General features: G+C 42.4%; 2 protein-coding genes across 3 annotated transcripts in view; one reads left to right on the forward strand and one right to left on the reverse strand.

Moving 5' to 3' along the window:
- Positions 1-859: 859 nt before the first annotated feature.
- On the reverse strand, positions 860-1,707 carry LOC108163635 (GTP-binding nuclear protein Ran-like). The gene has a single exon (XM_017299044.2). The coding sequence runs from the start codon at positions 1,593-1,595 to the stop codon at positions 945-947; it is 651 nt and encodes a 216-aa protein (XP_017154533.1). The 5' UTR covers positions 1,596-1,707; the 3' UTR covers positions 860-944.
- A 3,752-nt stretch (positions 1,708-5,459) lies between these two features.
- The window catches only part of LOC108163632 (cell adhesion molecule 2), a 38,597-nt gene continuing 19,307 nt past the window's right edge, over positions 5,460-24,749 (forward strand). Inside the window, exons 1-3 of one of the 2 annotated variants that reach the window (XM_017299039.2) lie at positions 5,460-5,884; positions 14,702-15,302; positions 22,415-22,489. In XM_017299039.2, the coding sequence (XP_017154528.1) occupies positions 14,963-15,302; positions 22,415-22,489 (415 nt within the window). In that variant the 5' untranslated portion in view covers positions 5,460-5,884; positions 14,702-14,962. The remainder of the gene's footprint in view (positions 5,885-14,701; positions 15,303-22,414; positions 22,490-24,749) is intronic. The other variant, XM_017299038.2, reaches the window with a different exon arrangement.

Raw genomic sequence — 24,749 nt, forward strand, 5'->3', positions numbered from 1 at the left:
TTTTGGAGCGTATTGGTGCGCTCTTTTTGTAGCTATTCTGCAGCTGAAAACTAGAACAAACACACAGCTGACAACAATTTGCTTTTGGCTGGTTAGCCAGCGTCCCGCGAGAGTTGGGCCATAAAAATATGCATATGGAAGAGTTAAAGCAGCAGACGCACACAATTTGCAGGCAGTGTGGCGTGAAATTTAATTTTTCAACTCCCATAAAATTGTGATAACATTTGCGGCTTTCGGGGAGAGTCCAGTAGCAATATTTATTCGTCATGTTGCAAGTGGAATGCCCATCAATTGCAACTCAATCGTGCCACATAAAAGTCGCCAACAATCAATGAAATTTTTGCAGTGGCTCGTTAGGCTCACAAGAGGATACTGGACACAGAAGACCGGTATATATATTATCTTTTAGCTCTTTATTAAGTTATCAACTTAATAGATTATTAACTTATAGCATAAAGCTTTCGATTATGCGCTTAAAAGAGGAATACAAAATGGAGTCAATCATTCTACCACAAATACTGATTGGAATAATCACTAATCAGTTTTGATAGTGCCTATTTCTTCTTTCCCTATGCCTTTTTTACTGTTAAAAGAGACACGAGATGAACAAAATCAATAACTTCATTTGGAAATGGCAGACAACGCCAAAAAGGCGTAATGGACTTTTTACATCAGCTTCGATTCTTCTTCGCGCAATCGAGTACGAGCCATTTATTAAATACTCCGCTCATCCGAAAGTGCTGATTGGTACTATGGATATGGAATGTGCCTATGGATTATGAGTCAGTCGGGTACCATTGTTCAACCATCGAACGGGCTGCAGTTTGTTCATAATTTATGAAGAGTGCTTAAGATATTTTATCACGTAAATTCTTTAGTTTAATGTTTATTCATAGGAACAATAACAATTTGGAACTCAACTTGAAAATGAATGTTTCTTTAGGTTAAAAATCCACCAATGGCAACGAATGTTGGGCTTCCTCTTCGATCTCCATCTCAAGATCATCTTTATGTTCGATCTCAAGATCTTCTTTATCTTCGTTTTCCACCTCCTGTATCATTTTAAGGTGCGGACGCATTATGGCACAATATTTGAAACGCTCGCCAATCAGCTGATAGTAGAGACTGAGAAAAGGCTCCTCGCAGCAGTAGTTGTTCTTCACCGAAATATCAAAGTACTGAAACTCCCACTGGCGCACTTTATGGCTTTTGAAGACCTTGCGATCCTTGATGATCTCTACCTTGTTGCCGCACAGAACAATGGGTATGCGGCCGCAGGTGGCCAATATTTCGCGATGCCAGTAGGCAACCCTGCTGTAGCTCGAGGGTGAGGTCACATCGAACATAATGATGGCACAGTGGCTGCCAGTGTAGTATATGTCGCGAAGGCCCGCGTACTTATTCTGTCCAGCAGTGTCCCAAACACTGAAGCAGACAGGTCCTCGTTTTGTCTGGAACTCTAGATTATGTACATCGTGTCCTACGGTGGGCCTATAGAACTCATCAAAAGTGCCCTTAAGATGGCGTTTTATCAATGAGGTTTTGCCCGTTTGACCATCGCCCACGAGGACCAACTTAAATGTGTCCGTTAACATTGTTTGAAGATTATCAAGGTAGCAGAAATATTGTGGTGAAGTTGTATTTGGCTTGTAGATTTTTTGATTAGTATTTGAAGCAGAGACAGGACAACCCTTCAAAGGGGCTCTTGGATGTTAGGGCTTTAGGGTGTAGGGCATACCCCAACTCTTCTCTGGTTTTCCGCGCATAATTGGTTTGACGGAAAACAACAGCATCATCATCAGCAGCAGCATAGCATCAACGTTGTTGTTTGAGACTGAGATTCTTCTATAGGGGCGGCTGCTGTTGTGGACGCGTCATCGCTTTGGTCATCATTTTGATGAGTCCCGACTCTTGCCAATTAACGTTGCCAAAGAGGAGAGCTTGTGTGTGCCACATTACGCATACGCCGCACTGCCGTTGCAAAACCATGCAATTTTCTGATGGATTGAAGATGGAAGAACTTTGGCAATTGAGAGTGCAATGTTGCATTAAAAAAGGGAATAATTTTCCCGCTTTAATCGGGTGCCACACTTTCCCTTTGTTGCCACTCTGCATTCCCCCTCAGCGAGCGGCGCGGCACGGCGCTTTTGGTGGCCTTATTAAGTTGGCGCCTCGATGCTTCTTCCATCTCTAGGCGAAAACTTTTTCTGCATGCCAACGATATTGCCTTGCCTCCTATTTTTTTGGCATCGTCATCATTGCAACTTCATTGTCAAAGTTTTCGGGGCGATGCAAAGTAGGAAAAACTGCAAAAGAAATGCTCGAAAAAAAAGAGAAGAAAAGCGTTGGGCAAATAGAGAGAACGTCGCTCCTACTGTGGCTTGCCATTTGGGTTTGGGTGGGCGCTAATTATATGTAAATATCTGCCACATCTGAAGTGGGATTGAAGGTGCCACCAGATAATTGGCCCTCTCGCCAGAAAGGCCCAAAGCGCCGCCAGTTGAGACAGTTGAGAGACAGTAAGTGATCAAGGGAATAAGCTGTTCTGTGCGGAAAGGAAAAGCGGAAAAGTTGTCAAAGCATGACAGGATTTCACTTGGCAATCTCCCTCTCAGCTATGCAACATTTCCACTTCCACTTCCAGTTTTTTCGCCACTAAAAGAACGAACTTCCGACAACTTGAGACATTTAAAGGCTCCTCCAAAATGAAAGAAAATATTTTTAGGCTCCAGTGGAATTTCTAGCCATTCCCTGGCCCCAACTTGTTCATCTAATTCTTTCGAAACTTCATCAAATGCAATGGCAATTAGTAGCTCTCAAATGCTGAATAAATTCCTATGCATTTAAGTCATTAGTGCGGAGAAATTTCATTACACTTTTCCCCCAGGAGAGCCAAGCATTCAAAAATTTACCAAAAAAAGAGAGCGTACAAAATGACAAAATAAACGACATGTTTTGGAGCGGTTGGGGGTCGTTGCTGGTCGGTGGTTGGGGGATATAGAAGTACTGGAGGAGGACATGAGCGACAGACAGACCAACCAACACGTACAAAACGCATAAACATTCTTGCCTAAGTGAGTTTGTACATAAATTTTGGACCGAACTTGCGTTGCAGGATGCGTTACAAGGAGATGTGTGTTTGTGTTCTTTTCGGGGCGTAAGAGGAGGAGGTGGAGGTGGAGGTGGAGGTGGGAAGGCAGCCAACTTACGCAGTGAAATCCATTGGTAGCAAAGTGCGGGGGCCTGAGTGTGTCTCGGTTTCGTCTTTTATTTATGTAGCCACACACACACACAGGCAAATGCAGCATCAACCGGACTTTGTGGATGGATATCCCCCACATCCACATCTCTCTCTATCTAGCAGCTTCTATGTATTTCTCACTTGTAGTCAAGTTTTTGTTCATTTCCAGATGGTTGCCTGGTTGATTGGTGATAGGAATCATACTTGAAAGTTTCACCAAGGCCCAGAGTCGTTTAAATCTTGATTAAGCGAAGACCTTTTCGAAGCAATTTACAAAAGTATTCGGATACCGGAATGCTAAGATCTCCTGGATATTTCTTTGCTAATCAAATAAAACAATGGAAAGCAAAATATTTATTTGATTATTTTCAAACCAAATCGTACATTTCGTTACGAGATTACCCCCCTGTCCTCAGGAATTCCCTAGTTTTGTCCACGAAAGTGTGGGGGATTATGGGGAGGATGGTTCGATATGTGATCGGAATGATGCGGCTTATGATGCGGTGGCACATGACGCACATGGTGCTGCACGTTGCTTTGAGCCACACCGTTATGTGCATTGCCCGAGATGAGCACCACGAAATATCCAAAATAAAGCAAGGCAAAAAGGTAAAGGAAATCCATCTTGGCAGCTTGTTCCAGGCAGAAGCAAACAACAAGTGTTCGAAGGGATGGCTTCCATATCGCAACTTTGATGCGGAACCAAATGAATTCGCTTGGGTTTGAATTTGTGGTGTAAATTATAATTTCAAGGTAATCAAGCTGCTAGAGTCTTCTGAAAATACATCAAATATTAAGAAATCACGGCGAAGATAATCTTTGCCATATAAACAGTGCATCCACTTAATTATCCCTTAGATTTAAGCCTCAAAGAAAGTCCTCATTGAATGCTTGAAACTGCTTTGGTCAGGATTCTGATAGAATTAACGTTTTTCATGGTCGTTTTGTGTGTCATTTGAGTGAATAATTTGCATGAATAATGCGATTTCGGTGGAATTCATGGAGATATCATTGGCTGTTTGCATTATGCAAGTAGAGTCCTTAGAGGGCACGCACACACACACACTCGAACACTCAAACACTCGTAGGGAAAGCAGCAACTTTTGTAGCATATTTTATGGCTTGGCGACTTAAGAGAGTGGACCGCTAAAGAGCAATCACCGGGGCCAAGAGAGCGAAACAAGTACCAAAGAGACAGCAACAGAGAGGGAGAGCGAGCTAAAGAGAGAGTGTGTGTAACATAACTGACCTACATTAAGTAAAAATTTATTTATGCCGGCTGCCAAATTGGTTCCCCAAAGTATTGGCAGTCCGTCTCCGTCCTCGCCCCCCCTCGTCCTCATCAGCCACATCCTCTCTTTTATTCCCAGTACTACCATGACGGATATGATTGCTGGGTTGGTGGACACTTCTAGTCCTTGTTGCTATTACTGCCGCTGTTGTTGTGGCTATTGTTGTTGCTGTTGCTGGCTTTAATAATAATGGCTTGTAATTTGCATAAATAATGTTTGATTTCGGCACTGATGAGAGGCCATAAGAGTTCTATGTGTGTGTGTGTGTGTGGCACCATAAATGATTGAATGCTCTCTGGTCGAAATTTCTGATGTAATTTTTTTTGCATATAAATCGATAAATTAGTACATCTATAAATCATTATCGATTAAACTTTGCTTTTTAAAGGATATCCATAAACACTAGGCTTACCATCTACAAAGATTGCTGGTTTGGTTCTTGATTGCTTAGTAGTCAAGCTGTTATTTAATTTAAAATTCAGCTAAATATTAATTTAGTGCCTCCCTAACCCCTTCTTTATGAGTAGTCCACCCCCGTCTTAGTAATAGTTCAAGTAAGTGCCTGCCTCCATGCAAAAACATGTGGTTCGCCCGCAGTTCATTGCGATTCCCGCACTTAACAGACCACTGTTACTGTTCGACCCACTGTTAATCTCTTACAGGCATTCAAGCCACTGTTAAGATCTCTTCGAGTGGCGTATCTGTACTCTCTTTGCTGTTAAGCTTCGGGCAAAATCGCATGCTTCGTCTTCTTTCGCCTCGTGCGACTCCAATGTTTGAAGCCAACTTCGTGACTCTCTTCGGTTTCCAGCCGACACGGTCCTCGGTCCTGCCAGCAGCCGAGCCTCGATTATGGGCGCCCCAACGATGACTTTGTGTAATCAGTGCGTGCTGCTAAGTAAATTAGTTAGTATGATTTTAGCACGCAACGCTGACGGACGTTCTGCTGCTCGCAACAGTTAAACGAAGAAGAACGCGTGTGCGCTTCGTGTTAATTCATCGGTGTCTGCTGTGGGAGGAAGTACGCGCTCGAGTGTCGCTAGGATTCAATTTCAATACAAAGTGCCGCTGTTCCGCGTGTTAATGGTGTCGGAAAACATTTAACAGTCAGTGTTCTTGAAAAAGCATGCAACAACATATTGCAGCTCGTACGTAAGAAGATATAGCACTCGTAAAAGAACAAATAAATACAGTGACAATTCAGTGGAACAGCCGGTGATATCTGGTGATATCTGGTGATATCTGGTGATATCTGGTGATATCTGGTGATATCTCTTCAAACTTCATCTTTGATGTCTGCAGAGTGAAAACTATCTTGCCTTGGATCTCTCACAACTTTTAAGTCCCTCAAGTGGGTATAGTCCCTAGAGTCAGAACGAAAATATAGAACTGTGCAGCGAAAGCTGTCTTCAATCTACTTTCAATATATACTGCTTCAATCATTTCATTTAGGCGACCAGCTCCCTTATGTCAACATTTCGGCAATGATCAACTTTTTGAAGGAAGTTCTTCAGTGCAGGAGTGTCCCTCTCTCTCTCCTCTGCCACATCTCCACCAATTTCTCGTATGGGGCTTCCCAGTCGTGGTGCGTCTTAGTGAACTTTGACTGTGAATACCAACTCAAATAAAACTTAAATCCCAGTTTGAAGGCAGTCCAGTGTCAGCCTCAATTTCGTACCTCATTTTTCACAGAACGCTTAACGCAAATTGTGCCGAGTCCCCGCTGCTCCTTTGTGCTCCATTCTCTGGTCCTTTTTCCAAGCCAACTCTCGCTTTTCCCCCTTGTATTTTTTTGCTGTGGAAAACTTAGCGCTCCATGGCTGTTTACCCTTGCAGCTGCAACGGCAACGGCAACGGCAGTTGGAGCTCCAGCTCAAGCTCCAGTCGTGCTTCAGTCGCTTTCCCCATGCTGATTGCATTTTGGGGCGGTGGTGGTGGCTCCAGTCGAGCGTGGCTCATTATAGGGCTGACAGTACTTTCCCCCAGAACAAAACCAACAAAACCAAAAAAAAAAAACCAAACCAAACAATCACAGCATACCTTGTGGCACTTGGAGCATTGCAACGGCATTCATTTGAGCCCTGGATTCGTTATGCAATTGCGGACTGTGTTTTTTTTTGTATATCAAATTTTCACTTTGACTGTCACGCCAATTGAATTAATTAAACCGCAGAATTTAGGATTTAATTTGACATTTAATTATTGCAATTAAAAGCAGCAAACGGCGGCATGTGGCATGCGGAGAGCAGCCGCAGAACAACAACGGCAACAGGAGATAAAACATGTGGGGATTAGGTCTCAAAGAGTGAAAGAGAATAAATGGTATTTGTGGTTTTAAAAGGTTAAAGGTGGGTTTTGAGTTACAGAAAGGGGTTAGAAAAGGGAAAGCACACTTAAGAAAATCTTTGGAATGGTTTATATTGGATACCGGAAAAAAAAAAGAAAATAAAAACTGGAACAGACTCAAAATAATAGAAAATACTGCTAAAAATACTGAAAACTTATTAAATTAAAATTTAAAATATTTTAAAACAAATCTTGTAAATACTGAAAAAGAAAATTTAAACAACTACCAGATAATACTAAACCTTACATATATATTAAACATTAACTAAAAATACTTCTGAAATTTGTTCTGCCTGAAATCCGGAATGCGAATCAATTTAAGAATATTTGATGTCCCAATATTAAAGGGCCCTACAGGAAAATCTTTAGTATCTAGAACTAATAATCTTTGGGTGTTTGTTGTTGCTTATTTAATTCTCAAAGTCAAGCCACAGCTGGAAATACAAAATAGAAAGGAAAGCGCACAAATCCTTTGTCGAACTTGTGTGGTTCTCCTGCAAAATATATTTCCCCCCCCCCAGGAAATGGCAAAAGTTATGCAAATTTGTTAGGGTTTCAGAATGGTTTGTATTTCTTAATCTGAAACTAATGGATGTTCTCTGGAAACAAAGATTAAGCAGTGTCTGGGAGTGACGTTGTGCTATTGATATCTTCAATCTCCATTGTAGAGCTCTCGATGCTATCTTCTATTTTCACTGTAGAGCTCCCAATATAATCATGCTTCGGACAGACACACCTGTTGTGTGTTATACAGCTTACATGATAGATGATATTTTTCGGATCGCAAACTACAGCCATATCGATGGCAGTGTGCCGCATCTGCGGGCTGCAACACATGGCCACTACGTAGGCCTTTAGACAGGTTACCATCTTGGAGAGGTGGATGCTTGTAACTGGCGAGGGAAAAGCTTCCCCACATGCTGATGGAGAACTAACACACCATGGAATCAATTATACTCGCATTATCCCTGCCTCCGAGACACACACACACACACACACACACACACTGACCTTTGTCCGTGTTTCTCTTCAATTATTTAGCTTCCTCCAGAAACTTCCTCTTGAATAACAAAATACTCCAGCAAAACTTTCTCATTATACTCGTATTTTGTTGGTCTGTGTTCAGTTTTTGTATAGTTTTCTCTGTGGTTTCTACAGGATGTAGAGATAGTTTTGCCTGTGGAGGACTGCAGTGAGGGATCAATGTCCCAGCTTTAGTTCTTATGATTATTTGGTTGAAATTGTTTGCTTGCATCCCCATGGAAACACTTGCACCACACTGTGCAACATAATTTGTACAAGTAAATAATCAAGAGAGAAATAATAAGGAAATGTTTTCAATGCTTAAAATATAATTAGCATATTCTTCAGTACATATATGGCCTTAACTCTTCAAAGGTGTGGCTTCAAATACAGAAAACCTTTAAAAAAATCAAACTTTTCGACAAAACAGGTGTTGTTTCTCGTAGCACAGTGTTTTCAAAAGTGGCCATAAACTACAATTTGGCTGGTGTTGTGTCTGAACATATGTGCATCACTGTGTTTAGCCAGCGCTAATGAATAGGTGGGGCGAGCATTTTTGGGGTTGAAAAACTATCAAATAAAACTGGCAGTCAACCACACAATTACACCAGCCACACACACACAAGCGAACGATGTAGGTGTATGTGTATGTGTGAGCGAACATAAAAGTAGAGGAAAAACATGATATTTTTGCTGCAACTATTGAATGCAGCAGCAGCTCTCGCTGGTGGCTGGTGCCTTCCAATAAGCGACATAAAATATGCGAAAATACATACGCACACACACATATGTATATCCAAGCAAACTCACACACAAACATACATACACACAAAACGCCCGCAGCGCGCTGCAGCGTATGCGGGGGAATATTTTATGCAGTTTATATGCGGCTTGGACGGAATACCATCCCGGTGCTGGTGCCTGGCAGTGGCGCTGGCACTGGCGCTGGCACTGGGGATTCGCTAATTAGGCAATATGCACTTGATTGTGTTATAATCATTAAAACCGGAAATGCATGACCAACCGCCCCACAAAAACACTCACACTGGCGCACACACACACACACACACACACTGGCGCTGGCAATGCGTGAGGTAGATGCAAACATTTTCATTGCATACTTTCGGGCAGCGGCGAAAATGTTTCGCGTGAGTTTTGCATTTCTATCATAAAAACAAATAGAACGGGGGCGGGAACGGGGACGGCGACGGTGGCTCGCACCTGCGGTGATTGGGCTAGTTTTTCACTTTTCCAGAGCTAATGGGGAAATTATAATTTTTCGCGAATATTAATTGAATTTTTAGCATACTCTTTAATGCCCCGCAGAAGGTTTGCCAAATGACCAAAAGTCACATCAATGGTCACAAAAGGGGGCTTGTGGTGGGGTGGGAACGGATAGGCACTTGCCTTGAACAGGAAACGGAAGCACATGGGGAAAGCAAACACGTGTCGGAAAAATTTCTGCTCGCAACATTGTTGACACACACATGCACCCCTGCACACCCCGCAGAAACCGGCAACCGGCACTGCCCCACCACCAACGTCCGACCCGACCCGCATTGCATATGTAAAGCTGCTTGTAAGCTGGCCAATTTTTTATGCATTTATGCATTTTCATTCTGCTGTCGTACCCCTCCTCCCCACAGCCCCGTCCCCGCTGACAGTGCCCGCATTTATATTAAAGTTACCCGTTAAGAAAAATGCAGAAACTGCTGCAAACACAAAACAGCCAGCCCACCCTACCTACCATGCACTGGGAGAAATCTGGGGGCCTTTAAATCATTTTTTCGAATTAATTTTTGCAAATTTTTTTAGGTTAAAATAGGATGTCAAGCAAAGATGTAGCTAAAAGACGAATTTCCAAACGAAACTCCTTAAAAAAGTACAGCAAAAGAATAGATCTATATTTGAATGACCAAGAATTTAAGGAACACTTAGAATATAATTGATTTGAAACCTTTAAAAGACCAGTTTTGCCAGACTAGTTGTAGAATTTTGCATGTGGCTTGAAATAACGAAGTTTAACAACCAAAAAGCCTCCTTTACATGGCTTTATATTTGTATAATATAAGAGATCATGTGTTCTTGTTGCACCCTTCACACAAATTCCTCTCATTCGATACCCAGGCTTCTCTCAGTGCTCCAGTGATGCCCATGTTCTTGCCCAAATGCATTTTTGTAGGTTAATCAAATGCAAGACGAAAAGAATGAGTAAGGAGCACCGATGGGTGGTGGTGGAGAAAGAGAGGGAGAGAGCTGCAACGGCTGCTGCTGTTGCAAGCTAGTTAGTGTATCCCGGGCGTTGGAGCAAATATTTTCCCATCGTTTTTTATATACACATTTCGCTTGGGTTTCCATATTAAAAGAAATTTTCCAGCTGAGAAAAGACAAGGCGAAGAAGCTGCCGGCAACTGGCAACTGACAGCCAAGATGGACGTTGGCTGTGATTTGATTTTTATTCTAAGCAACGATGCACAGCACAACAAAGGGACACAGGACATAGGACACAGGAAACAGAGCGGACAGCCCAGCGGAGGAGAGGATGAGTTATTGCAAATGATGTAAACGCCATTCTGTGGCTGTCCCGTGGTGCAAAATATTAATTAGTTAAATGAGATCTGCAGCTGATGGGAAGCCAAATGGAATTATGTTTTAGCCAAGAGTTGAGAAAGTTAAAAAGTAAAAGCACTTTGAATGATAAGCACTCCTGAAAGTGGACTAAAAGAACCCTTTAGTAGGGCTTGGGAAGCTCTTAAGTTGGTGGGATGTTTCTATCAATGAAAGGCAATCCCTTTAAGTACTGAAAGTGCATCCAATCGTTCATAAGTTCTAAATGATGTCTACGATCTCCCAGAGAACTCCTGCCCTATAAAACGTCCTCTACATTCCACGTATATCTGACAAAGTTGATGGCAATCCCGCCTGTATTTCGTTTAAGTTAATGCGATTTTCTGCATATTACCAGCGACAGCCATCTGAAGCTCCAAGGACTAAGGACTCCCCAGTCGCCAGAAGGAGGATTCCACAACCGAAAGTCCCCTGCCATTTCCAGGTGACATAAACAAGCCCTTTATTTGGCATTTTGCTGCAGTTTTTGACACGCGAAAGTAGCAAAACGTTTACACAAACGGAATGCTGAATGCTGAGTGCCGGGAGAAAGCGGGAATGCGGATAAGGCAATCGCGTGAGAAATATGAAAAGGGAGCAAGAAAGAGATGGAAGGAGCTCTGAAAGGTAGAAAGGTATATGGTATTTCGTATCATTTGTTATTTTCATTTTCCCAAACGGAATGCAGGAATGTTGTCGGGGATTAGCCGACTGTCATTGGCAGCTGGAAATCATAGACGCCCGCCCGCCGCTGTCGCCTTGCAGGATATCGCCTGGGCATCGCTGGCATTTCATTGTTTGTCATTTAACGATTGACAGCTGGCGATAAAGCAAACGAGAAACGAGACACGAGAAACGAAGAAAGGAACTAAAGAAACTAAAGAAACCTGAGCAAAAGTCACACAGAGACAGAAAAGCACAATAAGCGAAATGCCCCTCCGCCAGCAATCAAATAGAAATGTTAATGACGCAAACACAGGAAGGAAAAAGGTGTCCAAAAATTGCTTAGTTAGTCGTGTCCTTTACTTGGGCTTTTCGTGTCCTTAGCCCGGGCTTTTCGTGTTCTTATTGGTCCTCAAAGAAGGCCTGTGTCCCGGCCCTCTGTCTGGCTATTTATCATTATGGCATTGTTTGAGTTTCCTCCTTGGAGTGATTTGCCTAGGGAACAGCAGATGGGACGACGACGACTCCTGGGAGGATTCTCCTACTGACTGTGTATCAAAGATAACAGAAGGATAACAGAAGTCCTAATGGATAGGGTAAATCTCTCCTTAAGAGCATTCACTGATTCGCTGGGGGATTCTGGAGATATCACTCATAATTTGGCCTACAAAATGAGTGTGCAATGAATAATGAATGAATGGCAATGAATGTCTCCTTTTTCATTGCTAAATTCATGAATTTCCGATGAATTTTTATTCATTATTCAATACATTTTACCTTTATTAATTTCTCTTTTCATTCGGAAAACCCTACTCTCTGGCGTAATGCTGCTTATGCCACGCCTCAAACTCATTTCATTTTTCACTCAATTACGCCCCCGAATGTCAGGCTTAACCCCGTCTCCCGTGTCCTGTGAACGCCCCTCCTCCGCCTGTCAGTGGCTCGGGTCATGGGTTTATGGTTCCATGACATTCATTCCATTCCGTTCCGTTATGTCCAACGGTTACACGCCAACCGGTTAAGCCAATTTATTAAATAAAAAACCATTTGTCACATTTCGTTCAAGTTTTCAGCGCTGCTCTTTCTCTTTTTCTCTCTGGGTCTCTCTTTTGTTGTCTTCCTTATCTTTATGATATTTTTTAGCCAAAAAAAAACAAAAACCCAGCTAATAAAAGGTGAAAGGCCACACAAAAGGTGACAAAAACCAGGCAGGGAAAAGAAAACAAAGAAGGGAAAATAATAATAGAGGACAGGCTGGCATTATTCTTCATTAATATCCCACCTGGTCAACAGATAAACTGGACAGCGAAAACGACATCAACCAAAACAACGGACCTGGGGAAGCGATACCAATGGAAACCCGGCCAAAGGATAGGGAAAACCCCACCAATGGACAGGGCGAGTCCCCACCCAAAGAAATTGGGGAACAGACAGCGGTCATTGATGATCAACGACGCGGGGCCACAATAAGCAGATAATAATAATATTAATAATGAAAAGGGCGGACCCTTTTTTGCTTTTAGGGACCCTTCGATATGGCAGTGAGTGAGTGGGAACTAGGACTGGCTGGAGAATGGAATGCTACCGCAATTAGTTGATTGCCAGGCCACTCAATTCCATCAACGAATGGCAAGAGTCCTTTTGGCTTTCAATTTCATAAGCGATGCCTAGTCCAAGTCCCAGTCCCTTTTCCCTACGATATCTTTGGAGTATCTGTCGGGAGCCATCGCCTCGGCACTTACTCCGTACTCGCACTCGACGGGAAATTAAACTTGTCCAAAAGTTTAAATGCCTTTCTGCCAGCTTTTCTCTCGTTGCGTTTTGCTCCCGACTTTTGTTTTCAAGTTCCCCCCCCCCCCCCCCACCCTTCCCCCTGGAATCCCCAATGGACTGTGTGTCCGCCCCCTATCGTTCCCCCTTTCTCTCTGCGCTCTCTGGCTATGGAGTTTTCTAGCAATTAAACGAGGCATCCGCCTGGGCCTCTCCGCTCCCCGCATACAAAATGTACAAAATGATACAAAGAGTACGATGGAGGGGCGCTTGCTTAACTGGCAACGAATTTGCTGCGGTTAGGAAATGTTGCATGCTGCTTATGTGGCAAATGAAGCATGTCAAGCAGTTACCCATACGCCTCGTTGGCCCTCTGACTCGATTGGAAAGTGAAGGATCTGCTGGGTTTCTGGCTCCTTGATTACCGAGACCCTGACTCTGGGCTCGGGCCGCAAGTAAACGTTTGAGTGTAGCCGGAGAATGGGGTGGGGGTGGGGGAAAACATACACAATTCTATGGCAAATTCTTAAGAAAATTGACTAAGAGAAAATATTTATGTGGCAGAAGCCATAAATGTTGTGGAAAATGCATATAATATTTCCATTTGTTGAAGAAGAAATCGTTACAAACCGCAACCTAATGCTCACTTGATGATTAAATCAGGCAAACTATCAAATGATTATTTGTCTAAATATTTGCACGGGTATTTGTGTTTCCAGCAGTTTAATATTTTAATCAAATACGAGTGATAGATAAATGTGGATTATTATTGAATAAGCCAGCAATTAAAAGATACACTTATCCATTAAGTACTGGGTGTATTTATAGTTGAGGCATATATTTATAGCCTACGCGTTGATGGCAATCAAATGATTACACTTATCGGATTATAAATACCAACGGAATGGCAGGTTTATTCTGCTAGTAGTTCCTTTAACTAAATCATTATTAATTACGCTCTGAAATTGTCTTAAATGAAGACCATTTTGGATACAAAACAACATATTCGATAAGCTCCTTATTTCTAATTTAATGCCTAAAAATAAATGGCAGACACACAGAAAATATCGAATCACAAGGAAGTGCTCGAAGGTCCGTTTGATTTCCTTGGAATTTTCTTTGGTAAATTATTCATCTCCGTTGGAAAATTGCAGGTGAAAATCCTTTGCTGTTTTAGCAAATGAAGACCAAAAATCAATTATGAAAATATAATGCGCTTAATCCGTTTAGAATTATGACAGGATGATAGGGTGTGCAGGGCAGTTGTAGGGTTAGCTTTTAAATGAATTTCCCACACAGCTTTTTGCCTGGTTTCTCACCCACTCCTTTTCCTCTTTTCCCCCTTTCCACCGCACTCATTTGAACAATTTGTAAACTGTTAACAGCTCCAGCTCCCTCCCTGCCGCTCCCTTAATATACAATTGTGCATAATTTATGGCCACATAGATTGAGGCAACAGCAGGAGGCTAGAGCAGGTGGGCGGCACGACTGTGCGAATATGTGTACATGTGGATGCATAAATAATGAAATGATATTTAATAATGCAATGATGAGAACTTGCGGCAGTAAAAAAAAACAACACAGAAAGGAAATCGGAGAAACAGGACAGGACTGCAGGGAAAAGCCAGCAGCAGCAGGGCAGAGGGCAAAATATACGTAATAAATGCGTTGAAAAATTAACAGCATTGCCATTCATTTGTTGCTGAAATATTTAACGTATGAGTATTCTATATGCCATTTTTTGTTCACTATTTTCCAGGACACATCCGCTCTGCGCCTGCAGTTATGCAATGGAAATGCCACGTACAGCCAATTGGCCAAAGGCTGAGCATCAAATGGATGTGCATAAATATTTGAGTATCACAGCGAATCGAAAGTGAAGTCTAGAGAACGAGCCAAGCAATAAAAGAAAGCAAAAGAAAGCTACAGTGGGAAGAGAAAAATTACAACACAAAAAAAAAGGAATAGACAAATACAGACACAGACACATAGACACACGGACACGGACAGGCATAACAAAATGAAAATTAAAATATTTCCGCTGACAGCGGAAGCAGCAATGCTGCGACGGCAGCAACAGAGGCAGCAGCAGCAGCAATGTCGGAAAATGAAATTGCAGCGGAAGCATAAAATGCCGGAAATATCCGCAAGGCTAATTGTTGCCGCCATCGCCTCGGCCATTTGCCTCCTCTCGCTCATCCTCTCGGCCCAGGCCCAGGACCACGATATGATGCACGACCATGACCACGATGACGATGACGGGGATATGCACCACCACCTGGATATGATGCATCATCAGCAGCATCAGGACTTTATCATTGGCGAGTCCGAGGAGCGGGATCACATAGCACATCACTTGGGTGAGTAGATTTCATAACAGGAATCCCATCAACCTTGTTCTCAAGTTCCTTTTCCCGGCAATTTAACGAAAATGAAACTCGAAACAGGGCTGATGGTACATGCGCTTTTGATCACTCCTTCTTTCACTTTTCATTTCGGCTGTGTGTGGGGCCACAAGGTCTAAAACTTTCGAGTGTCGTCCCCCGTCTCCCGCGTTGCCGCCATTTAGAAAAGCTATCTGGATGTCATTTCAAGTGAATTATGTGACTGGCAGGAGCCCCCAAATAACACACACAGTGGGGCTCATTGAACACAGTGCCACAGAGAGAGGGGCAGAGGGGCAGAGCGGCAGAGAGTGAGATATGGCGAAAGGGGAAGAGGGCAGCACGTGCCAGGTTAGCTTTAGTGGCTGTTTAAGTTGTCATTGTCCGCCCAGGCATAAAGAGCCCACAGCATAATTAAGGAGGGAGGGGGGAGGGGGGAGGTCCGGTGTCCCCACATGGCGTATGCGTATTGTGGCTTACTCATGGACCTGCCTCTGTGCCACACACGGTGTGGAGATCCCACACATGCTGCTGCTGCTGCTCCCTGGACAGTGACCACTTAAGTTTTCTTTGTCTATGACTTGCCCTCTGCCGTCTGTCTCCTGTTCCTGCTACGGTTCCTCCCCCTCGCTCCTCCTTCTGCTTGGGCTGTTCAACAAGTGGACAAACGTTGACATTGCCACACACAATGTTGAACCTCTGTAAATGTATCCTCCCTCATGCTCCCTCCGGATCCACTGTGGCCGTATGTGTGCTGTGTGCGTCGTCCTGGGTCCTTGTTTGAGTATCTACTTATGACAAAAAGTGATTGACATTGTGATTGATGGCACTTTAGGTCGTCAGTTTCTGGGTTTATGACTTGACATGACTTGACCATGGGATCCCATGAATTTTTTGTGGCCCCAAAAAAGAGTTTTTAAAGAGGGATTTGCATATGGGATTTTGCACTAGAGCGAGAGCATGTGCTGTGTTGTGGTGCTGTGCTGCTGGGAGTCCATAGTTGTCCTGGGAGTGCCCTACAGGGTCTCATTTGTGGACCGTATATTTGGTCCTGTTTTTCTGTTTTCCCTTTTGGTTAATTATCAGCTATTCGAAAGCTGCTTTTCCGCTTTTCCGCTTGTACAATTATCAATTATTGTTTGGGTTTCGATGAATCTTGATTGAATTTTCACGTTTGTTTGCTTTCCCTTTCTCTCTTTTTGCTCTCTGCATGCATTTCCTTTGCTCTTTTTTTTAGCTTTTCCGCCAGTGCTGCTGTAGCTTTTCCTTTTCTGATGTAGCGGCAATTGTTTGACAATTTTTCAACAATTTCCCCACTGACTGCAGAAAATTTTGTCGCTCTGCACACCGCACACACACACGCACAGGCACTGACACAGACACAGACACATGCACTTTGCGCATTCTATGTCATTTCCCTTTTATCCGTCGCCATTTTTCCTGCTGTCTATGTGTGTGTGTGTGTGCTTTTTTCACACGCTTTCGCGTTGCAACTAAAAGTATGCAAGACCTTTTTTTGTGTGGCGCCTGGCGCTTGGTTGGTGGCAACCAAGCGGATGAGCTGCTGCCTGCCGAGTGGAGCGGTAATCAAAGAGGGGAGTGTGTATCGTGGCAGAGGGTGGTAGGGTGCTGGGGTGCTGGGGTGGCGACTGCAGTACAACAATCACGGTCGCTGTTGGCCTTTGAGGCCGTGTCACCGTGTGTTAAAGTGTGCGACGCGACGCGTCGCGACTCTTGTTGTTTCCTCCTGCTTTTGCTCTTTATTTGCTTTAGTTCTTGTAATTTGTACTTTATTTTTTGCTGCTGCTGCTGCTCTTTGGGTGGTCTCTATTGGTGGTCTCTCTTGTTGCTTGTGGGTACCTGGTGGCAGAGGGGTATGCTGCAATCGCTGGAGGATATGTAACAGGTGAAATGGTAGGGTTTTCGAAGGTCTAGAGGGGAATTAGAAGTAGCTAGTGCTTATGGATGGAATTTTTCCACAACGTATTTCAGGATATATGACTCTAATTTGATTATAACTAAAAGTATTCTCTATCCCCCTAATCTCAGAGAAAAATGGTTGTGTGGTTGTGTTACCCATTAAATGAAACTAAACTTTCGATTTTTGAATTCAAAGCAAAATAAAATATACATAATTAATATTGGTGTAAACATAAATGCATAAAAAAATCATTTTAATACGGCCCATATTCAATATAAATTTAAAACACTTTAAAATAAATATAATATATGAAAGCCTACAAATTTCATATGTTATGATGATATGATATGATACATGTTTTTTATTATTATTAATATAATAGCTAGTTTAAACATGTTTAAATTAAATACTTTCATATTAATGATAAAATTTATGTATATTTCTGCTTACAAGACTTTTTTCTCTGGGTGTAGAAACACATTTTGAAAGATATATTTTCCTTAAATATAGCTCCGATTTTGTCCGAAATATTGTAGATATTTTTTGGATTTATTTCAACCAGAAATACGACTTGAAATTCCAGTATGTTCTCTGTCTTTCTTTGTTGTTCTCTCCCTCCTCTCGGGGTATCCTTAGGTCGTAATTTTCAACTATGTACTTCTTTTCGTAGTTTGTTCTCCTCATTCGTTGTTTCGCTTTTCTTTCGTTTTTTGAGTTGTTTTTGGTATTGCCTCTTGGCGAATGTTTTGCTTTAACATAATTTTCCCCTGCTGGACCTCTGCTGTTGTTGGGGCCGTTTGAAGTTGCCTCCGCCCCGCCGCTCCCCTCTTAAACTCTAAGTTGAAATTTAATTTACTGACTGTTGAATTGCTGCTTGCATGGGAATGGCAGGGGGACGGGGGGCGGGGCCGCCTTTAGCCATTTGAGGAATCTCTAATCAAACTTGTTCTGACTGCCACATATCAAATATGGCACACAACTCAATTAGCCACAAAGTTTTGTGCTCCGTCAGTTTTCTGTTTCGAAAACTGAATATGAAAATGGAAAATGGAGAGGGGAAATGCCGATGGAGAGCGAGAACAAAAGCAAAACTCGACACCTGATAGCTCGAATGCAAGTGTTTCATAGAAATTGTATCACAAAATTTGCCTGCTTCTGATTTGAAAGTTATCCCCCGAGCAGACCTCTCTCCTTTCTCTCGCCTCGTGCCATGAGGGAAATGCATTAAGCTGGCAACAAAGTGTGATCCTCCCTCCATCCACGGACGCATTCACGGACGGAGAGGACTCTCCATCACGTACGCAGCAGCAAGTTTTATCATCATTTTGGACTGAGGAGCGCGCGCTGCCGAAGTTGCCTCAGAAACTTGGCCATCGAGAGATTAATGATGGTTCGAATGGAAAGAAGGTGTTGCTCAATGGATATCAAAACAAAGATAAGGATAATGCTCTTTAAGTCGCGTACCGCCATTAGGCCTCGCATCCCCTCCCCGAACTTGTGTAAACTTGCGGCCCCTCCATCCACTAATTGGAATCATTAGCCGGGCCATGAGCAAACACTTACCAACACTTACCGGAATCATAGACAAATTTGTACAAATTTACAGGCAAGGCGGCAGTCGTTGACACCTCTCTAGACCGTACACTGATAATCTCTGGCGGAGGAGGCTCTGGGTTCCGTTTCGGTTGCTCTCTGCCCGCCGGCGTCCCTTCGCTGTCTGTTGGCTAATAAATCATCTAGAGACCAGAGACAGTGAGTGAGTGAGCGGCGAAGAGGCGAGAATTGGCTTAAATGCGTTAAGAAAAATCAACAGCAAACAGCGGGGAAAGACACAACAGCCAGCAGTCGCTGCCTGTCGCTGGCAGCAGGTGCTATGCTTCTCAGTCATCTTCCCCCCTCGGTGTGCTCTCTTTTGAGGGAGTGCAAAGTGAGACACAAAAAAAGGAAGAGCGTAAATTAAAATCCGCCTCAGAAGCAGAACAGCAGAACTCTCGGAGAACCTACAGCTGTCCATAGAAGTGGCGGCGATGGCTCCAGGCTCCAGGCAGGGCGGGATCTTTGGAGCTTCTCTGGTGTGTGTTTTTGTTGTTGTTGCATAATTTTCGGCGCACAACCAAAATATATTTTCATTTGTTTGCTTTTGCTTTATATACCCTGGAATACGCATAGCCCTTAGGGGTATTTTGGGTTTGAGGAAAAATAAAAAAAGTGATGGGAGCTTGTTAAAAAAAACCATTGGAAAAAACAGATATGTACATCGAGCTGATTTTTGAACTATTACTATATTATATAGTATATTATTATTATTATTAAGTACTTTATACCATACTATTGAACTATATTACTATTTGAGCTATTCTAAAAATAGAGTAATATTATTGAAAAAATATAGGTAGATACATATACAAAATAATAGATAATAGTAGATATTGGTGTGACTTATATTAAATATGTATACATTTATTAAGAAAAACATTAGATACAAATATTATTATGGGAAAAGTAGTAGGAAAAAGTCTCTTGATATTATAAAGATGATTTTTAAATAATCAATTCCACGAAACATATCATATGCAGGTATACAGGGTATTTCGTAGTCCAAATATCTCGCGAAAACTTTCAATTTTGTTTTCCCATTTTTTGCATGTTTTGTTTTGGCTACGCCTTCGTTGTGTTTGGTGTTTCTGTTCCTGTTCCTGTAATGGCGTGGAGGGAGCGCCTCTCCGCCGTGGAACCGAACCCATGTTTCCCCCCGCTGCTACCCCCTGTTCGCTTTCGCTGTCTCTGTCGCTGTCTCATTGTCTGCCAGCGACAATGTTTGGGATGGAAAATTTAAAGCATATTTCTTGGCGCTGTGCCGCAAAGAGCCAAAAATGGCATAATAAATAAATCTACTTTGAATTAGCGCCATTTACTTTACATTTATTTTGTGCCGCCCGTGCAATTTATAGCATCGCTCGTTCGGTCGTTTTTCTTTATTTGAAGATTTCCTTTTCGTTTTCGTTTGTTGTTTCTGTCGTTTCAATGCTTTTCGGGGCCGGGGCAGTGCGTGCTCTTTGGCTAATGAAGTTCTGAGGTTAGACAGCAATTGGGGCGGGGGTGGCAGCCCCTAAAGGTGTGCAGCTAAGTGGACTCGAAAGTAGGCAAATTACGGGCTTATATTTTGTGCGGGATGGAAACGCTTTAATGGCTCTTAAAGGTGGTCCAAAGAGAATTTCTATTTCAGTGTTCTGGAAGTTCTTCCTTATCAAACATTTATCTACACTTGCCACAGAATTGGTGGCAATCCCAAAATGTTCCAGCACAGACTCTTTTCCTTGCGAGAGCTTCCCTTCTTTTTGCCTCGTTCTACTATTTTTCACGGTCACGTCGTATTGCCTGCAAATCACGTCATGGAAAGCATAGAAAGCAGGAAAGAAGGGAACTTTTTCGAACAACTTTCACAACTCTTTCGGGGCTTTGCTGTGTGTGTGTGCAGCGGCACTGTCTGGTCCTAGAGCACGTAGCACAGCATAGCATTTCTCCTGGCAACATTTGTTGCCCCCATTCAATGCGTTTTCCATGTCTGCACATGAGCCAAAAGCCACAAGAAACGAAAGGAATTCAAAAGCAGAGACAGAGACAGTCGGAGTTGGGAGATGCGACATACAGAAAATATTACAGAACAGCAGCGGCAGACAGAGAGAGAGAGAGAGAGAGGGAGAGAGAGAAACCGAAGTCGAATACAAAAACTTCTTGATGTTTGCCTTTGCCGGAGACGCGGCTTTGGTCACACTGTGAAACCCCCCTCAATGCCCATTCCCATTCCCATTTCCAGTTGCTTTTTCTCCTCTCTCTATCCTAGTAGAAATCGAATTTATTGCATACTTTCGGGCGCTGCAACCACAAAATGTATTTGCATTGCCAGGCAGCTGCGACAAGTCGAAGGAACGTCCCATTCCCTTCCTCCTTCCGTCCAGTTAGCATGTGCTTGGCGTTTATTAAAATGCAAAATGCAAACTGTTTCCAAGGCTCCTACGCAACATGAAAATTAATTGAAAATTTGTTTCTTCCCAGCCTCTCAGAGCACTCCACTACACTCCTGTCTGTCTGTCTGCGTCTTGCCATTCGGTTCGAAGGTTCCATCCACATCTCGTTGTAGAAATGGCAATCCATTTGGTTTATTGACTTGTCTGTCTGCACGCACCACAGAGAGCGACCCCCCAACAGTCGAGTCCAAGGTCCTTGCGCTTCTAAATAACATTATTTGATGTCAATGCCGTTGAACCCCTGGCAAAATAAAAATAAAATAGCGCCATAAGAGTGAAATGAAAATCAATACTGGGAGTACAAGCGTTCTATGCCGAAATATAGAGTTTCCTTTAATTAATTTAAGCATCGGGTTAAACGGGGTTAACTATTCCGAAATTCTCTATGGTTTTCCAACGAATTCCAGCCTAATTCTCTGTTAATTATGTCGTCCAATGACACGGCGAGGCGGGAGGCACTCTCATGTTTCCACATTCTAAACGGAAACCTCATAAACGTAAATCTATTTACCCCTATTTCGGTTTTGGCATTCACTAAATATTTTATGAGGCGTGTGTGTGCATTTACCTGTTCGGGGGACCGGTGCAACCCCTAATCGATTCCCCCTCCCCTCCCCTGATGCTGCACAAAAGTCAAGTTGCAACTTCATTTTGCGGCTGTGTGAAAATTACAAGCTGCTCGAGCGTGGCCGTAAAGGCAAAGGCGTTGAAAATGTGACCCTAAAATATTGGAAAAATGCAACGAAACGAAAAGTTTTCCCATTGCACAGCTCCACTTTCTTTTGTGGGTGTTGGGTGTTGGTTCGTGCGGCTTGGGGTGCGGTTTTTGGTTGGTTTTAAGCTGCCACTTTTCCAAGTTGCTTGCAGGGAAAACCGAACGACCCAACAAGGGAAAGAAGATATCTGTTTATATTCCTTACACACCGCTCTTGCCGCAAATTGAATTTACACTAAGGATAACCAAGCCAATATTAACTACATCTCTCTAAATGTATACTTTCTCTTTCTCCCTCTTGCTTTTCCACTCGCTTTGGCCCCCTCTTATGCACTGGATCAACTCTTTTTCATGCCTTGACTGACGACGGTATGCAACGGTACGAAAATCTATCTCCCCCTCTCTCTCTCTCTCTCACGTACAGCGGAAATGCAAAATAAGGATGAGCTACTTGAAGACATACGCGAGGATACGGTCGTCAATGCGATACCAGAGAAAGGTAAGTCATACGCTAGCATCCCCCCGCATCACTTCTACCCCTGTACCCCTTCTGGCATATCCCGCAAAGCCAACAACTTGAATTTCCATATATTCCACAAGGAAAGTACAAGGAAAGTGTCTACAGCGTCTGCAGCAAGTTTCTGAATCGTTTCGGCTTGGGGTACATGCAGCTGGTGATTGGCTTTGGAATGGGTCCCCTTCAATGAGAAGTGTATGGGTTAGAGGCACTGTAGAATAACAGTGTGGGAAGTAAAGGATATATCTGGCTTGGGATATTCCATTGGTGTCCAAGAAACTTTAATGTGATATTAGATTGGGCCTCTGCATGCGGTATTTATTGATTAATTATTATTATTATTTATTATTATTTTTAATGTATTTAGTCAAAGAATTTCATTCCGTATTAATTAATTTATTTTTACATTATTAATTTATTTATTATTATATTGGTCTCACACTTTTATGTCAACTAAAATATTATTTAGTTTATTTTTAATGTATTTAGTCAAAGGTTTAGTTTTTCTGTATGTATTATTTTGGATTATTCCATTTTATTATTTTGTATTGATTTATTAATATGAATTATTTTATATTATATTTTTTTTAAGTTTTTATAGAAACGTAATTATTGTTGTTTTTTTTATTTTTTATTGCTTTAGTCAAAGGTTTTGAATTTCTTGCCGTATTAAGTTATTAATTTTTTTTTTTATTATTCTGTTTATTTCACGCTGTTGTGTTAATACAAATATTTTTATTTTTATTTTTAATTGATTTAGTCAATGGTTTAGTTTTTCCGTATTTATTGATTTTTTTATCTAATTTATCTCTTATTATTATTTATTTATTATTATATTTTTTCAAGTTTTTATGGGAGCTTAAATTAATTTCTTTTTTAATTTTTAATTCAAATTAAATCTAAATTAAATTTAATTTAAAAATATTTGTTTAAAGGTTTAGTCTTTCTGCACTCATTTTTTTAAATTTTAAATGTATTATTTGCTATTGTATTTTTTTAACGTTTTAATAGTAATTTAAATTTACTTCTAATTGATTTATACAAAGTTCCCAATTTTCCATTTATGCGAGTGTGTGCACGAACAAATGACAGGAATAGGTGTGGGATTGGTGTTTGCACAACCAGGATATCAGGATAATATTGATACAGCGAGGCGAAGTTGGATGCTGTGCCTTGGGCAGTGTCTGCACACCTAATATAGGAGTTTAAAATGAACAAAATTCAATCAAACAAAGACCAAATTATTAATTAAACTTCAAGGGAGTTAGAAAAGCCCTTTGAGTAAATTAAAATAAACCCCTAGGTTCGCTTTTTTCTTTCTTAATTATGATTTTAAGAGTATTTAATTGTGAGCCCTCCGACACAGAGTGGAGCGAGACAGAGAGAGAGGAGCCCTGCACCTGAGTTCTGTGCCGTGTTTCCATATCATTTTACTTATCCCCAGTGTCGTCACGTGCTCATTTCTTGTCTGCCAGCAGCCCTGCCACCCTCCATCCCTCCCATGCCTCGCCAGGCGCCATTAAGTCAGCTGCCTGTGCGGCATGCGGCCCTTTGCCTCTCAGCCTCCACATCTCCCCCCTCCCTCGCTGCCTCGCTGTCTCTCTGTCTGAGAGTCCCAGCCTTCAGAGTTGCTTTAGCTCTTGTCGCAGTCTTTTTTCTCGCTTTTAAATTTTATTTATTGTAAATTGTATTTGAAACGTGCTGAGGTTCAGTTTTCTGTCTCTGAAAAGGCGGCCCGGGAGAAAATGCTAAGCTTGTGCCCTTGGCATGGATATGGAGAGAAAGTATCGCATGTACGCTGGCTGGCATGCATGTGTGTATCTGAATCTGTATCTGTGTGTCGTGCAACTTAATAGAGTTGTTTAGCATTTAAATAGCGCCATTTACTTGTTGTTGCTGCCACTGCCACTGCTGCCTGCCACTGCTGCTGCCTGCCTCTGTTGATGGCTGCCTGCCGCTGCTGCTGCTTATTAAGTTGGAATGCCAGTCAAGTCGAGGAGACTTAATAAACTTGGCTTTAAGCAGCAGCAGCCAAAGAGTGGGGGCGGCAGCTTGAGAAAGTGGCCCATTAGGTACTCGTGACTAAGCCAAAAGCAGTTTATAATTTCAAGCCCCGGAAAACTTCCGGATGAGTTAAGAGCCCGCACATTATCAGCATTCAAATTGCATTTGTTTTCCGGCGGGGCCTTTCTTGAAGTTTGCGGGGAACTTAAGCCGCCATAAAAGGCGCTCCGAAAACGGC

This window comes from Drosophila miranda, chromosome 4 (genome assembly GCF_003369915.1).
Source record: "Drosophila miranda strain MSH22 chromosome 4, D.miranda_PacBio2.1, whole genome shotgun sequence".
NCBI classification, from domain to species: domain Eukaryota; kingdom Metazoa; phylum Arthropoda; class Insecta; order Diptera; family Drosophilidae; genus Drosophila; species Drosophila miranda.

What these genes read in the sequence shown, in the direction of transcription:
- LOC108163635 (XM_017299044.2), bottom strand. Translation starts at nt 1,595, where the DNA reads ATGTTAACGGACACATTTAAGTTGGTCCTCGTGGGCGATGGTCAAACG.